Source organism: Barbus barbus, assembly GCF_936440315.1.
Source record: "Barbus barbus genome assembly, chromosome: 18".
NCBI lineage: Eukaryota > Metazoa > Chordata > Actinopteri > Cypriniformes > Cyprinidae > Barbus > Barbus barbus.
The window spans coordinates 15,172,386-15,189,329 of record NC_136746.1 but is presented as its reverse complement, the minus strand read 5'-3'; the positions used below and the strand labels follow the sequence as shown (position 1 = coordinate 15,189,329).

At 37.3% G+C, this 16,944-nt stretch overlaps 1 protein-coding gene across 3 annotated transcripts; it reads left to right on the top strand.

The window, feature by feature from the left end:
• Positions 1–95: 95 nt before the first annotated feature.
• On the top strand, positions 96–16,691 carry LOC306884240 (PH and SEC7 domain-containing protein 1-like). 3 transcript variants are annotated; one of them, XM_079439969.1, is made up of 13 exons: positions 96–583; positions 2,185–2,370; positions 2,710–2,790; positions 2,917–3,029; positions 3,186–3,244; positions 3,947–4,036; positions 9,105–9,148; positions 11,088–11,275; positions 11,623–11,693; positions 11,821–11,978; positions 12,901–13,045; positions 13,874–14,017; positions 14,096–16,691. In XM_079439969.1, exons 1-13 carry the CDS (start codon positions 504–506, stop codon positions 14,345–14,347), a joined length of 1,611 nt encoding a protein of 536 aa, XP_079296095.1. In that variant the 5' UTR covers positions 96–503; the 3' UTR covers positions 14,348–16,691. The 3 variants fall into 3 exon arrangements, with proteins under 3 accessions (XP_079296095.1, XP_079296096.1, XP_079296097.1); XM_079439970.1 differs by lacking the exon at positions 96–583 and adding an exon at positions 1,271–1,502; XM_079439971.1 differs by lacking the exon at positions 96–583 and adding an exon at positions 1,408–1,940.
• The last annotated feature ends 253 nt before the right edge of the window (positions 16,692–16,944 follow it).

Below are 16,944 nucleotides of genomic sequence, written 5' to 3'. Positions count from 1 at the left end.
AATGAGACAAACTATGTATTCTGAACCATGTTGAGATTGACAGAGTTTAATGGGAGGGACAAAAGTAGCAAGGCAAGACAAAGAGAGGAAGAGAGGGTTGGAAATAGGGGAAAAGGGGGAGTAAACAGTTGTGAAAGGAAATACGGACCATATCCACCAGCGAAAAATAGCTCAGCTGACAAGAGAGGAACATGCATGCACATCCACAAACAGGCAAGAACGAGAGAAAATAAAACAGATGAACAAAAATAAAAGATGAAAAAAGCTTGTAAAAGTTTGGAGTAGGATAAAAGATTCAGCAACACGGCAACTAAAAGACTTCAATAAGAGTTCAAGGGATTTGCAGAAGCAGAGGGTCAGATTTCCTCTAAAGCCTCCTCAGGCTAGTTCTGGACAAAAGGAGGTTCAGGGAAGGGTAGAGAATGTGGAATGTGGAATGCTGTGTTTATAAGCAAGTTCCTGTCATCTGGCTCTGTAAGGTGTGAAGGGGCAGGGCTAAGGTGATGGCTCATTATGTGCTCTGCTGGGGGCGTGGGGCCTTGGAGGATAATTACATGTATGCCCCCCACAATGCCATATACCGGTGAGTAGAAAAATGTAGGCTTCTTTTGAAACTTATTGTCTGTATCAGTGTTATTATAGTATCATTCAGATACTATTATAGTTTTTATGTTTTTTCATTATGTGTTTTCATAATGGAAAATTACATTTAACATTTTTTCATTGTGTTTTCATAACCATAATGAAAAGGGTAATATAATTTCCTTGGTATGTGATACTCTAAGGCTTATCAAGTCATGCAAAAAAAATTTAAATTATGCAGTCTTTTTACTTCTTTGGTATGTAAATCTTGTCATCCATCGTTAAAAAGAGGTGTGTTAAAAGTTTTTCACAAAGCACTGGAATGTTGTAGAGTCTCAGCACATGTGAGGTGATTGTTTGCACATATACCTCTCTGCATTCACCTCACCATTTATAGTGAGTAGGTGTGAACATGTCCACTAAAAAGCATTCATTCGTACAATGTAGAAATATGTACTGGCATTTCTAACATTTTTTCTCCTCTACGAGCCTTCACCAAACAAGTTATGATATGTGTGTCATGTTATTGTTATTCAAACACAGGTGTCTAAATATATCAGCCGAAAGATTTAGCAAAGGTGTGTCTGTTAGTGTCACTGTGCATCATTGTAGAAGCTCTTCCCACATCCTAGAAGCCGTGGCGGAAAAGCTCTCTATATTTCTTCCTGGTTTTCGCTACCATGTTTCTATCTGTGCATTGTTTGAAGAACAAACAATCTGCCCTCATCCCCTTTCTTCGAGTCTCCTCCCCTGCCTTGTTTGTGAACTATCCGGTTGGAGTAGGTTGGGAATGGAGAACTTCGGAACAAACCAAAGACAGATGACAGGGGTGATCCGCATATGGCATGAACATTTTTGGTGCTCGTACATCTAACAAACTTTGGAATGCGGTGGTTTAAAGGCAGAGTTGGGTCACTGAGGTAGAGTAGATGCTTTTTTTTAGCACTTTTTGGGTAGCCGCTCTTGTTTTGGGTTTTCAGACATTTTGTGTTATTAGAGTTTTATGCTTTAGTTTTTGATTCAAGACTGAATGGAATTTATTTAACATATATTTGACACTTTTTATATAAATTAAACTTCTTTCTGTCCTCTCACATGTGAATATCAGCTGAAGACCTTTATGTTTGTATGTGAAGCTTTTGTGCTTTTGAATAATGTACAAAGGGCAAATGTACAGGTTTATGCACTCAAAATAGTTTGTCAGGTGTGCTTTTTTAGTTACTAAATGCTGGTTTCTCTGTGAATGGTGGATTGAGGTGATCTGCTGGGAAAGAATCTGTATAGAGAGATCAGATAGACTCTATTTACATCACACTGCTAGTGCTAAGAATAACAGGTTCAGACGTGAGAGATAGAAGGTAAACAAATTTAACCTCATGATTTGACTGCTTTAACGAATAGTCAGTATTGATATGTTCAGAATGCTTACACTGTGTAGTTGTATATGATGGCTTATTTTTAAGCATATTTACATATCATATCTGGGTTGCCTTTTTACAAATAAAACATATACTTTTCCTTGGTAATGCTATAACTCCTATTCAAATAAATGTGCGTCACCTTTCATGTAGATGTCATACATTTATTTTTCCTCCGCTCCAGAGAGAGGCCATCACGGCCGGTGTCTGAATCCGATCCAGAGGTGGCTGAGCGATTGGCTGTGGGCAGCACTGAGGCTCTGGCCAATGGCAACAAAGCTGACCTCCAAGCTGCAAAACGGCTGGCCAAACGTTTGTATAATCTTGATGGATTTAAGAAGTCAGACGTGGCACGTCACCTGAGCAAGAAGTGAGGATCATTTTAACCATTAATAAATACTAAGACCTTTGTGTGTGCATTTCATTTAGTTAATTTCTCTTGCCTTGTTTTTTTTAGCTTTTATGAAGTTCTCTTTAATAACAATAAATATGATGTTTTAAATATAAAGTGGGGACTGTATTTTAAAAATCTAAGTTAAAAATGAATAATAATTTTTTTTTACTATTCTGGACTGTTTTAAGGTCATTTATTTGTGAAAATGATCATGTGAACTTCTTTGTATGAAAGGATTGACTTTTGGTCCCCCACCCAGTATGAGGCCCAAAAACCTTATTTTCTTACGCTTTTGTCTTTTCATGACTTGTGCAGCAATGATTTCAGTCAAATGGTGGCGGAGGAGTATCTCAGTTATTTTAACTTCTCGGGGATGATGATGGATCAGGCGTTAAGGTGAGCTTGCTATTCCTCCCATGTTTAGTTAAGTAAATATTTGCTCTCATTGCTCTCATGTCCAACAGGTTTATTCAAATTCTCAGTCTGTTTTTCTCATTGTCTTTTGTCATTCTTGTTTTTTAGAGTGTTTTTGAAAGAGTTTGCCCTAATGGGAGAGACACAAGAGAGGGAGCGAGTATTATCCCATTTCTCGAAAAGATACCTCCAGTGCAACCCAAACACTATTCTAAATGAAGGTAAACCATGTCAGCATTGTGTGTGTGTGTGTGTGTGTGTGTGAATGAATGTGCATTTGTTGTGCATCTGATGTGTATTACAATATAACTAACACTATGAGGTGCTCTTGCTCTGACTGTGTGAGCTTATGGAAGTTCTGTGTCTCTGTTTTTCAGACAGTGTTCACACACTGACTTGTGCCCTGATGCTGCTCAACACTGATCTGCATGGTCATGTGAGTTTGAGATGTATCTGATGTACTATAAACACATAACAAACAATGAGAAAAAGAATCATATTCAGGTTAAAATCCCAAGGTTATATTAACTTAAAAAAATATACATTGATACTTGATAATGTAGGTTTTAAATATACATATAAATTTGACTTATATACAGTAAGCTATAAAGCATGAATACATTTGTTTTATTTTTATTAGATTTTTCAACAATGTGTTTTTGCTGTGCAAAAGTTGGCCTTCTAAAATGAATGCCAGTCACATCTCTGAAATATCCATATCTGTTTTGTGGAAAACAAAAAATATATCCTGACTGTTAAAAAACTGGAAGTTACAATGTATTTATTGTGAAATTACTACTGTGTTTTTTTTTTGCATGTATAAGATTTGAGTCTCTGTGAAGGGAGCTGGAATTGTGTTTTTAGGATGGATTTTATTCTCTGAGCTGTTCACCACCCTGAGGGGATGAGGAGGAGTGACGGTTTTACAGTTAGGAATAAAAATAGAAATTCATCCATTAATGTAATAGTAAAAACTTTTCTCAGGGGAGGCAGGATTATTTTTGCACAAAATATTAACATGTTTACTGCCCACTGTGTACTTGGTATTTTAAGTGTTGTTGAGTGCACAGGAACTGTGAAATAGGTCAGCGCATCAGCTGACAGTGAATTTATATGCTATCATCTCTCTCTCATTCAGAACATCGGGAAGAGGATGTCCTGCATGCAGTTCATTAGTAACCTGGAGGGGCTAAATGATGGCCAAAACTTCCCAAAAGATCTTCTCAAGGTTTGTTCAGGTTTTCAAGCATTCGCACACATTCACACACTGACCACGTTTGCATATTGAATTACCCCATTAAGGTCTAATTGTGTTTAAGCCGTAGAAGACATTCACTTGCACCACAGCTAATGAAATAACCCTGTGTAATTAGCATATTCTAAATAAATTATGGCATGCACATTCTTTAACTGCTACTCTCTTCTGGAAAAATCTTGGTATTTAATGTGATGCATTTTAGTAACTTTGAACTGTAAATAATCAGCTCATTATTGCTCATAGTAGAATTGTTTTAATTTTCATACACTACAAACTTCAAAAGTTTGGGATTGATTAGATTTGTTTAAATGTTTTTGAAAGAAGTCTCTTATGCTCACCAATGCTGCATTTATTTGACGAAAAATAGTATGTAATATGCTTTGATATACGTAGAATTGATTAAAACTTCCCAAAATTACAGGCATATGTCAAATGCCTTTTTTAAATGTATAGAATCTGCAATGTTGTAATCATAATAATCTGATTCATATCTGAATATTCTTGCATGTAAAATTATTATCAGAATATTTTTATGCATGTAAATGTCCATATTAAAGGCACTTTTACTGTAGATATTTTTGGAGCTGAGGTAGAACCATTCTCACAGATCATAGCTTAAAGATGAAGTTTTGCATTATAATGCTGCACTAGATGCACGCTGTGCCTGATTGAAGTTGAGTGTTGTGACTAAAATCAGCCATGTGGGGGTTTCTGTCGCAGCTGATGTCAATGAACTTCCTGTGCTCCAGTGTTCTGATGCTCAGGGTTTGTCTATTTTAGTCCCTTCTCTTGAATTACAGTCCATGCTGCACAAGAATAATAGCCACACGATGACCACATCTGAACCACTCTGCTAATATGTGCTTTAAAATACAGGGAGCCTTTCAAGCGTTTGGTCCTCCCACTCTATCTCTCTCTCTCTCCTCTGGCCATCTCTCTCTCTCTGTGTGTCGCTCATCCCTCGTTCGCTTCTCCACCCTCTCACTCTGTGCCTCGCTCTATTCCATCACCTCCCACCCCCTCACTCTCTTCACAGTTTTCTGCACTCTCTTGCTCTAGCCGTTTAACTATCTGCCATCTTGCATTTTGAACTGTACTTAGGCCTGTCTGTCTAGGTTATTTCCGTATCTGTATGGTCCTCCTTATCTCAAGCCTTGACTGACGAATGGCAACCTTCTCTCTTCTTCTCAGCTCTGGTCTTCTTTCTCCCCGTTTCTCTCCTCCTACCACCATGTGAGGGTGTGAAGGCCACACAGATGCAGAGTAAAGACAGTTAGTCTGGATAACTAGGCTCTGGGAGTGAAGTGTTTAGCTGTTTGGATATTCCTTCCCATAATTTTACTCTCTTGACCCTCTTTTTCATCTCTGTCTGCCTGAAATTACAACAGGTTTTAGGGTTAAATATAGCACACATAGAGATGGCAGCTGAGAGAGACGTCTTTGAGCCAACAGGTTAGGTTCATGGCAGTTAACGGCCGTGAAAAACCTGTGTCAAGTCTGTCTTCATGCCAGCAACAGCAGGGGTGGCAGGGAGGACAGATGGGAATTTGGCTGGCACACGGCTTCTCACTGAAATGAGGGTTTTGTCATGGTATTATCATAAATGCGTTACAAATTGCTCATTCTCTTTCTCTCTCTCTCTCCTTTCCTTCTTTCTCTCTTTTGTTCCCTTTTTTCAATTTGCGAATTGTGGTTTTGTTCTTTCACTCAGTTGTGTGAACACCATAATTATTGTTATGTCCCAGGTTGAGATTAATGAATATATGCATATGCATCAATGCATTATGTATTATGCTCCTCCCACTGGTCACTGTACAGTTTACAGCATCAAACTGTGAAAATTCTGTTTTGACAATTGATCTTTACATTTTTGGTAACATTTCAATAAGGTTCAATTCTTCAATTCAGTTCTTTAATTTCAATTGTTAATGCAGGAAATGATTCTTAAGAAATTATTTTAATATGCTGATTTAGTGCTCAAGAAACAATTTTTATAATTATCTATGTTGAAAACAGTTGTGGAAACCATGATAAATGTTTTCATCCTTGCAGAAAAAAAAAATCGCTTGCACTTTATTTTAAGGCCCAATTCTCGCTATTAACACAATTAACTACAACTTTTGCCTCAATAAACTCCTAATTTTCTGTTTATTAATAGTTAGTTAGGTAGTTGTTAAGTTTAGGTATTGGGTAGGATTAGGGATGTAGAATATGGTCATGGAGAATAAGTGCTTTATAAATACTAACAAACAGCCAATATGTTAATAATAGGCATGTTGATAAGCAACTAGTTGATAGTGAGAAATGGTCCTTATTAAAGAATTAGCAAAAAATCTTTCAAAAATGGCCCAAACTTTTAAACGATATTGTATGTAAATCATCATTAACTTGTAAAGTATTTTTTATTGTTAATTCACACATCATTAATATTAACATGTGTATTTTGTAACAGATGAAATGCTGTAATGATCATTTACCATCCAGGACTGGAACTATATTGTTTAAAAATGAACAAAGTTTGAACTTTTTCACTATAGTTCTTCAGGTACTATCTATGATGCAGCAGCTACTGCACAACACACATGGATGTAATCCATTTCCAAGATGTGTTTACTTTTCAATTTAGGCTTTACTGCTTTTACAATCTCAACTGCTAGCATCTCAGTCTGCTTTGCTGAACACATGGAGTCCTTCTTATGCTCTAACACGAGCAGATAAAACCTGCCTATGCCCAGCTCACTGGGATAACTGCTGGCTGCCTGGTGACAGTGGCAAAATAAAAGCAGGTCATGTTTGAATAAAGTTAGACTCAGACTATTGGATGCCCAATGTCCCAGAGCTGTCTGTGACAGAGAGAGAGAGAGAGAGAGAGAGAGCAGGCTGCATCAGTGAGCAGCGTGCCAAAAGAAACCACACCAACCAAATTAATTCACTGCTTCTACAATATCCCCAGTGACTTGTTAAATTGCGTAATTCTTATTGATAACATAAGTCGACTGTTCATTGGCTGCTCCTGTGTGTGAACTGTTCAATTATATTTTGTCCATTTAAAAAGTGATTGATTTATTTACATTTTTAATTAATACAGTAATGCATACTTTTATTATTTAATGCTATTCCTAGCCAATAAAATAAACTCAATATCAAATAACTCAAAGGTTAATGCTGATTTTGAGTGCCAGCATACTTGGTTATCATAATTAACATGATAATAAATTCGAGCAACAGGTTTATTGTCATAACACATTACAACAGACCTTTTCTACATTATGCGTTTTGAAAATGACAGTGAGTATGGCAATAAAGTGATGTGAGGATTTGCACGTTTGAGAGCCTGGAAACTGATTGACATTCACAGGAGGGTGGGATCATGGAACATTCAAGTGCCGTGATTTGTCAGTCATGCTTGGAGACAGGTACATCAATTGAGAAGCAGAGTGTGAGAGAGACCGTGAAAGAGATCGGGCAAGATTGTGAATGCAAGAGAGAGATGGGAGGGTGAACACTCCTCCCTCACAAGATCTCAGTCTCACCGCACAGCCCATTTTTTATCTGCATCACGGAGGAGGAAAAAGACTGTGAGGAGAAGAAGAAAAAGAGCGCAGGACTCAGACGCCAAACCTTTATTGTTCCTACAGCCGTTCAGCAGAGCTCTGTTTTGTGTAAAGGAAAAAATCAGGTGTGAAAGAATCTGGATAACCGGCATGAGGATAGAAGCTTGAAGAGAAAGAAAGGGATGAAAGAGAATTCTGGAAAACTTCTAATGCATTCAACCGACTGATACTGAATAGAGAAAACTGCACAAAGCAACAGGATTGTCTCGTTTCTTTGCTGATTTCCTGCTCCAGTCTGGTCCTTCTGTCTCTCACACGTCTGATGTCTATTTTTCCGTCCCAGAGGGGGACGTTAGGTGACGTCACAGTTTTGGGATGGCAGTTTGAGAGTGGGTGGAAGTCAGACCATCTCAGTCTGTTCCCTGCATGAGCCCATGTGTGTTTATCTCATGCATTTGCTTCAATGATGTTCGCATTCATCCATCTGTCCTCTTCTCCAATTATCTCCTTCCACCATCACGGTCTTCGCAAGCCATCTGCACCACACCTGTGAGCGCATGTAGGTGTGATGAACTCGAGGATGTATACCAGGAAACAACTGGATGTTGGCTGCAGATCCTCAGCCTTGATCGTCTTTGGTGTTTCAGTCAAAGCAGAAAGTTTGATGCAAAATGGCGCTGGTGGATTTGCAGTGGCCCGGCGATGTTTTTACATGCATAATGAATAGGAATGGATCCATAATGCAAGAGTTGGAATCACTACGGAAAGCCTGATGCCCATGTGACACCCGCAAGGATCTCCCAAAGAGCTTCACCACTGCCAAAGACTTTGAGTTTGCCACTGTGTCATTTGATGTGCTCTTTGAACTCATTTCTACTCACCGCTCTGGATTCTACTCGTGGAAAAAAGTAAATGAAATCAAGTGAATGAAGACTCTGTCAAGTTTAATTTAGCATTGCTTGATTTTAAAGCCTTCATTTCCTCATCTGTGGATCCTGTATCTAGAAAAATCATGATTGGTGTAAACAGTATTCACTCCACTGGTCGTCTCCGCTCTCGCTCCCTGTGCTCGGTGCGATGTGGACGGGACTTCAGCGTGATGGACCCTTTCCGTTACACCAAAGCACCTCGCTCGCGTTCCTTAAAGCCCCTGGACTTCCCTGATCTGCTCGGCAAGGTTCAGGATGGCCAAAATCACCCACAAACCCGGAAGAAAAAGCAAAAGGTAACATTTGTTAACTGCAGGATGTGCCCATGGAAATTTATATCTTATTTTTTCCTTCTGCTTTTAATGATGGTTGGGTTAATTTTCCATGGTGAAAAGTGGCGTCTGCAACCTGTTTCTGGTTCATGGTTATTGTTAACTTTCAGTTGCTATTTTTAGACACGTCAGTGGGATGTTTTAGCACACATGTATACACGCAAAGGGCAAAACTGTTGATGGGGCTGTGTGCTTTAACGCTGTTGTTTTCCTCTTTTAACAGGCTCTCTACAACTCCATCAAAAATGAAAAGCTGCAGTGGACAATGTAAGTCTAATGTTTTCCCTATGGGCTCCTTTTCACTACATCAGATTCAAGAGCACCATCCTCCTCATCCAGTGTCATCCAAAACATTTGAAAATAATTCAATGCCTTTAGAAGTGTTATTGATTTAAAAATGGTGTAAGCTCATTATAGAATCCTTCATCTGGAAAGGCCTTTCATTTCTTCAGTGAGATGTGCTTATTATGTACACTTTTAGGGAAAATAAAGGTTTTATAAAGGTTCTTTGCTTGACTAAAAAAAACTCTTTAATCAGAAAGGTTCTATTAAAAATAAACCTTTTTGACATTAAAGATAAAAATGAAAGGATTCCGTAGGATCTATTAAATAATACGTAATTTAATGTATTTAATTACATTTTGTTTATTATTATTTATTGATTTTTTTGGTATTGTTTTTTTTTTTTTTAGTTTCTTCTAGTGTCAAAGTCTCTATTTATACAAACTGTTTAATCCAGATATCACAAATGTTGTGGCAATAAAGCAAACCGAATCCATAAAACTCTAAAAAGGTTCTGTTGTTATTTAGAAACTTTTCACCAGGCTACAAAGAATCCAGTAGGTTTTCTTTCGATTAAGCCCCAATTAAGGAATCTTTTAGGTGTTCCAAACATGAAGACTAAACCCTTTAAGGTTCTATATAGAACCATACACTCTTAAAAATAAAGGTTCTTTATTGCCATAGATGGTTTCAGGAAGAACCTTTAGCATCCATGGAACATTTTCATTGCACTAAAGGTTCTTTGGAAAAGCTTCTTTAGGTTATTAAAATGTTCTTTTAAGAACTGTTCACTGAAAGGTTCTTTGGAGAACCAAAAATGGTTCCTCTGTAGCATCGTTGCAATAACCCCCTTTTGGAATCTTTTTTTAAAGAGTGTATGCACTGTATGTGTATATATTTATGACCTGGCCAGAGCCGTATGATGCTCTAAGCCCTTACTTTCGACTTTGGCTTTCCAGATTTTGTTGCCATGGTTACCGCAAGTTGCCTCGCCATAATTACAGGTTGAAATCTTTGACTGGCTAATGTGCAGACTTAAACACAGCCCTCTCTCTTTGTCTCTCACACACACATACTAATTCTCATGTGCACTGCGTTTGCTCCTTGAGGGGTTCTGCAGTACCCTTGTTTATCTTTGAAGGAGAAAAGCATGAGTGATTGTTTTATTCTCTTTCATTCAGTAGCAGGTCTTTGATCTTCATCCATCCCAGCGTCCCTCCACTCTTTTCGTCTCTCTGTTTCACACTCCCTCCATTTCTGAGTTTGATTCACTTCATTGCACTTTAATTTATTTAGCATTGTGTGATTCTCAGCTAAAGGCCATCATTCACTGTATGAATCAATGCACGTCAGTCACCATTTTTATGTGGCTGCTCTTTCTGCATCTCTCTCTCTTTCTCTCCCATGGTGCTCCATCTTCTGAGCTGGTTCTCTTGGTTACTAGTGTGGAGGCCAGCAGTTACTAAGCAACAGATGAGAGCATTATCATGTGAAGGCAAAGGCTATGTGCTGTACTCCGTAGCAGTTAGAGAGAAATGTTTAGCGGTCCAGACCTCAGGGGCTCTCCAGGGTGTCTGACAGCACTCCCTGCATAGCAGTCACTCAGCTGGATATATGTACTGTAGATAAAATACAACTGTGCCAAGGACTAGGCAATAAAGATGCAGTTTCAGTCCATATCAGTGACTCTAAATGCACAATAAAAATGCCTTTAATTGAGGTGGGATGGAGTTTTATGCTACCTCGCTCTCTAAATCACTACCTGTATGTATCTGTGTGTGTTTAAGGTCCAAAGCTAAAACAGCAATTAAAGATAAATGTTGAAAGTCAGGGAATTTTGCATTAGTATGTAAAATGTCTTGTGGGTAAAGGTGAGAATACAGACTATTGTTCATAATAAAGCTCTTGTTTGTGTTTTCTACAGCGATGAGGAGGAACTGCTGAAGTCTTTCTCTGAGGTGGATGGCAGGAAAGACTCCACATCGCACACAATGAAGCGGCTCAGCGGCGGTGGAAACCCTCTCATCAGTGTTGCACAGCAGTGCAGCGCTCCGGTCTACAAGAACGGCTTTCTTGTGCGGAAAGTTCACGCTGATTCTGATGGCAAGAGAAGTAAGCCGCTCCTCAGATGCAGCCTTTTATTTGATGTAGTAATGTTCTTTTTTTTTTCATTTTCATCTATTTTATACAGCCTAAATAATTGTAGTTTAATCATAAAGCTTAAAATAAGATATTTGTCAATGGGGTAAAAAAGATCTTAAACAAGTTTGATCTGAAACAGTTTTGCTAATTTAGTAAATGTATCATGTTTTAAGAATTTTTTATATTTTTACTGGGGCAGAAAAAGTGATTATCAGTATTATGATTATTTCAGTGTATTTATTTTATAAAAAATGTTCACCTAGTTATAGAATATTTAACTGTTTGTTTAAAAGTTTGACTGTGTGTTGTTATTTTAGCTCCACGAGGTAAAAGAGGATGGAAGACATTTTATGCCATGCTAAAAGGACTGATTCTTTACCTTCAAAAGGTACATTTTAGTCATTAATGTTTTGTGCTATATGGACCATATTTTCTTGTGGTTGTTGTTCAGTTATTAACTGTAAAAAAAAAAAAAAAGATTTGTGATTTGCCTCTACTTTGCGATTGGTCTGCAGGATGAATATCGCCCGGATAAGCAGCTGTCTGATGAGGACTTGAAGAATGCAGTATCAATCCATCATTCTTTAGCCATGCGGGCAGCAGACTATAGCAAACGACCCAATGTGTTTTACCTTCGCACTGCTGACTGGAGGGTCTTCCTTTTCCAGGCCCCGTAAGTCTTGTTGACTTATTTGTACTATAAGAGTGATTCACTTCAAAATCAGAAACAGAATTTTATATCTTTAAGCTTTTTAAGTACCATAAAGTTTTTTTTTTTTTTGCATTTTGACAGTTTTTTTGAAAATTCAGGATTTTTAACCCCTTTCTCCAATTCTCAGTAGCCTACTGTAATGCCAATATCCAGCATTGTCATTACAGTAATACATTACAGTTTAAAATAAATTAAATGGAAAATGGTTCTTTTAAATTGTAAAAATATTTCACATTATTACTGTTTTTACCTGTATTTGATTAAATAATGCAGCCAGGGTGTGCAGAAGAGACTTCTTCAAAAACATAAAAATATTACCGACCGTAAACATTTCAAATGTAGAGTATAAGAGTAAGGCAATGAAATCAGTTTTTAGCCTTTTATAGAACTTTTTGCATAACTTGGACACTTTGTCACTTTTATAAGTGACAACAAGAATTATTCAGCAGAAGGCTCATGGACAGCTCATGTTGCTTTGTCTTTTGGAAACAGGACAGCACAAAAATACACAATGACTTTCAAACTCACACACACCTGAGTGCACCCAGTGCACCGGCTGGTTGTTGATTACATGCAGGGCTGGTAAAGCCCTTGTCAAAATGTTCTCATCTCAGATGAATGACTCAACGTGTATCTCCCAAGAGGATGGATCCTTCTCAGCTGTTCTGTCTGTCCCAGATACACATACTAAAACTCTCTCCCTCTCATTCTGCTCCATCTGTTCCACTCCATCTCTTCTGCTAACAGCTGCCTGCTAATTGCTCAGTTTTCAAGACTGTTTCAGTTGTATTAAGCAGATCAATTCTGACATTTTTTGTTCCATCTACTGAATTCTCTTATTTTGCTGCCCTCTGGTTGACCTGTGCTTGCATTTCACCTCCAGCAACGCAGAGCAAATGCAGTCCTGGATAACTCGCATCAACACGGTGGCAGCCATGTTCTCTGCCCCTCCCTTCCCAGCAGCCATTGGCTCCCAAAGGAAGTTCAGCCGCCCTCTTCTGCCAGGCTCAAACACCAAGCTCTCACAGGTAACCAACACTTCTCTCTATTAAGAGGCGCCACACTACAGTTTTCCTTTAATTCACCACTATTCACATGCATGAGGATGCCAAAGAACAGAAACGCAAGCTCATGTGAAGAAGTTTGGCAAAATTTAGGTCACGCTTACAGGTCCAGTTCTTGCTATTAACAAAATATTAACTATGACATTTGCCTCAATAAACCCTTAATTTGCTGTTTGTTAACAGTTAGTAAATTATTTGTTAAGTTTAGGTATTGGGTAGGATTAGGGATGTAGAATATGGTCATGGAGAATATGTGCTTTATAAATACTAACAAACAGCCAATATGTTAATAATAGGCATGTTGATAAGCAGCTAGTTAATAGTGAGAATTGGTTCCTATACTAAAGTGTTAACAAAATGTAAAACGTGTATACATGTGAATGTTCTTATTATTTTTATAAACATTTTTAAATACATTTTTCAAGGTTAAATTTTTTTTAACAAATAGCATGAATTATTAATTCATAATAATAATTTATTTAATTGTTTTTGAGTGGATGTACCATATGAATTTTTTTTCTTAAATATTTTTGCACATGGGTTCACCACAAATTTGATTTGCCAAACAAATTTTTTCCAATATTTATATTTTTAAAAAGCTGCTTTACTGCATAATTATTATCCCTTTTTAACAATATATTTAGTGACATTTTAGGAAATTACAAATTAACAAAAAAAATGATCAACCTCAAATCAGGCTTTTTTTGTCATTGCTAGATCTAAACTGACATTTAAAACTTTTTAACAAAAAAAAAAAATCTTAAAGTTAATTTTTCTTCATTATGATATAAGGAGGAGCAGCTTAAGTCTCACGAGACACGGTTTCGAGCCATTTCTGCTGAGCTCCAGGAACTGCGCTCTACGCCCCAAGACCGCAAGACCAAAAGCAGGGACCAAGAAGAGTACAAGCAAAGGGAAGAGTATCTGGACTTTGAGGTAAAAACATTTTTTACTATACTCTTCCTTCCTTCACTCTTTGCTCCATTTATACATCTTCCTAAATATATCTCATAGAAAACATGCTACGGAACATATGCAATGCTGCTGAGAGCTAAGATCCGCATAGGGGAAACGGACCTGGAGGTGTTTGAGGCCCGTTTGTTTGACGACGGCGGCCTGCAGAGGGCTCACTCCAGCCCCACGTTACCCCAGGACAACAGTCATGCCAGCAGCACCAAAGAGTCGAGCAGGAGCAGCGGCAGCAGCAGGAGGACCAAACGCTCAGACGGTCAGAGACACAGCTACAGACAGGCTGTCAAACAGTGAGATAGCCCAAGCGGAATGGGTTGTTTATCATTCAGTGGCTGAATATAGAGCGCTACCAGGACGGCTGCAGTTTACTTTGATGGCTGTTATCAAGTCGTCATGATTACGAAACTGTAGTTGGGGTTGCTGTGCCCCACGTGACCGCTGGTAAGGCATGCTTTTCTGGCCAGTAACCGCAAACCCAAATCTGCCAGTGGGCAGATGAGAAGGAGCACCAGCCTAACATTGTCTTATTTCTGTCAGTCTGTGTTGTCACCACAAACCTGTTTGGTTTATCTGTGTATTATGCTTGTTGATCGTCTGTTAATACACTCGTGGCTTTTCATTTGAACAGAAGTGCAAACTTCATCTGGTGGCCCTGGGAGCGACAGCCAAATGAGAAGCGAGCCTCTTTATCATGTGAACATGTGTTGTTCACTTTATATATTTAAAGCATTGTAGATTTTGCTTTTTAGATCATTTCATCATTTGAGGTCAATCAAGCACTTTAACTCCTTATGGGAAGTTCGAGAACTTAGTCTGTATAGTCCTTTAAACCTTCTTAAAGCACGTCTCAAAGCATGCCTAAGATGTTTGAAGACAATTAGTTGCTCATTTGGTACAATTACTAAGAATATGAATGCATTATTTCTCTTTGTACCATGACAGCGAACTAGTGATAATGACAGTGCAAATAGCACATTCCTTGTGAAAAATAGGTGCGCTTAATTGTAGTGCATGAATGTGCACTTGTAGTGTACTTCAAATCTTAAAAGTGTATTTGTAAGAAACTGTACTCGAGGATAATATAATATTAATGAAATTACGGCCACTTATAGAGTACTCTTTCTTGACTGTTTCGTAAAACACTCTGTAATGATGTCAGATTTAAAGTTACATTTTAAATCATTATGTTTAAGTAATCTGCTGTTGTGCTTTATAGTACACTTATTTTGAGTAAGTAATAGTAAAGTACTTGATTAAAATTCTGTGGTGTTTTATTTGATATTACATTTAAGATAATTATATTTTAAATGTACTAAATTGCAAGTTTATTAAAATGTGTAATTAGAAAAATGCTTAAAATATATGTTATACAAGTTTCAGCTGAACATTAAAGTGTATTTTATTCTACCATAAATGCTTGTCAGTATATATTAACCATATTTTAAGGGCAATTGAAACTACAGATAAAGATATGCTAAGTCTTAGGTGAAATGCAATTAATTGTATTTAATAAAATATTGCATTTAAACTATTATCATTGAATTGCAAATAACATGCAATTAGGTGTCCAATAAGTACTCTTTTTAAAAGTATGCTAAAGTGCACTTCTTTTTCTCAAGGGATTACTTAACACGCTGTCATCATTTCAACAGGAATGTCAGAATAACTTTACTCAGTGCACAATGACCAATTACCATGTGAAACGGATGTTAAAATCCATCACAATAATCGACCCCAGCATATTATGTAGTGTAAAGTGTATTTAAAATATGTATTGAGCTTGAGAATGACGTGATGCAAAATCTGTGTTGAAACCCTTTGGATATGGCCGAGCCATTGAATTCTCAGGCACTCATTTTCAAATTTTTGATCCATTCAGTGCTGTGGTAAAACAAGAGGCACTATAAGCTGGTTTGTTCAGAGTAACCAAGTCTAATACCTCAATTGCACTGAGAGACCTGCTCAAGGAAGTGTGATTTGGTCGGAAATAATTCTACCTGTTTACAAACTGGTGTGTTATGTTCATTTGAATTTATGTGAAGTATTGCTTTATAGGAGAGTGAAGGTAAGCTTCTATGCTGCTTATCATAACCTCATGAATTGTCCTATTGATATCAGAAACATGATGGATCCAAGAAATTGTAGAACCTGTAAAACAACACTCTAATGCAAATGCAGGTCATGAAGATCTAAACTGACTGTTAACACTGCCAGCATATAGATCAAATTCAGACATCAAGGATACAAAATACAAAAACTGATTTTGACATGATCTGGGACACAAATTCCATCAAATGGCACTTCAAAAGGGTTACGCTTCACTGCACTATGAATAATAGGTGTATTTAATGAAGAGTTATTTATATATTTTGAACATTTATTATCTGTCTTGAGTATTTGATTATGACTGAAGCATATTGACAAAAATTTATATACAAGTTTTTATAGGGAGCACTCGACTACTACAAGTAGTTTGGTGTCACCCTAAGATTTTGCTGTAAATGTAACTTTTTGTGTTTGGTGTTATCCATTCTAGCTGTATATAATGTGAATATTATGTTACAGCCGCTCAGTAAAGAAATGCTAAAATGTTTGTATGTTTTGAAGGCTTAGGCTAAATAAATCTGTTTTGAAAGGATAACTGTTCCATTTAATATTTAAATGTAGGTTTTTGAAAATACAGTATTATATTCTTATTTTTCTTATGTGTTGAGTCTCTCAAGGCTGCATATTGAGTAAAAACAGTACTATTGTGAAATACTGTTACAATTTAAAATAACTGCTTTGTTTTTTTATATATATATTAATATACAGTTTATTCCTGTGATGGCAAAGCTAAATTTTCAGCAGCCATTACTAGTCTTCAGTGTCACGCAATCCTTCAGAAATCA

Bases quoted from the DNA above. Each gene is read 5' to 3' on its own strand.
- LOC306884240 (XM_079439969.1), top strand. From the start codon at position 504: ATGGCTCATTATGTGCTCTGCTGGGGGCGTGGGGCCTTGGAGGATAAT. The intron at 4,037-9,104 runs GTTTGTTCAGGT...CTCTTTTAACAG, and splicing joins TCCCAAAAGATCTTCTCAAG to GCTCTCTACAACTCCATCAA. The intron at 11,979-12,900 runs GTAAGTCTTGTT...TTTCACCTCCAG, and splicing joins GTCTTCCTTTTCCAGGCCCC to CAACGCAGAGCAAATGCAGT.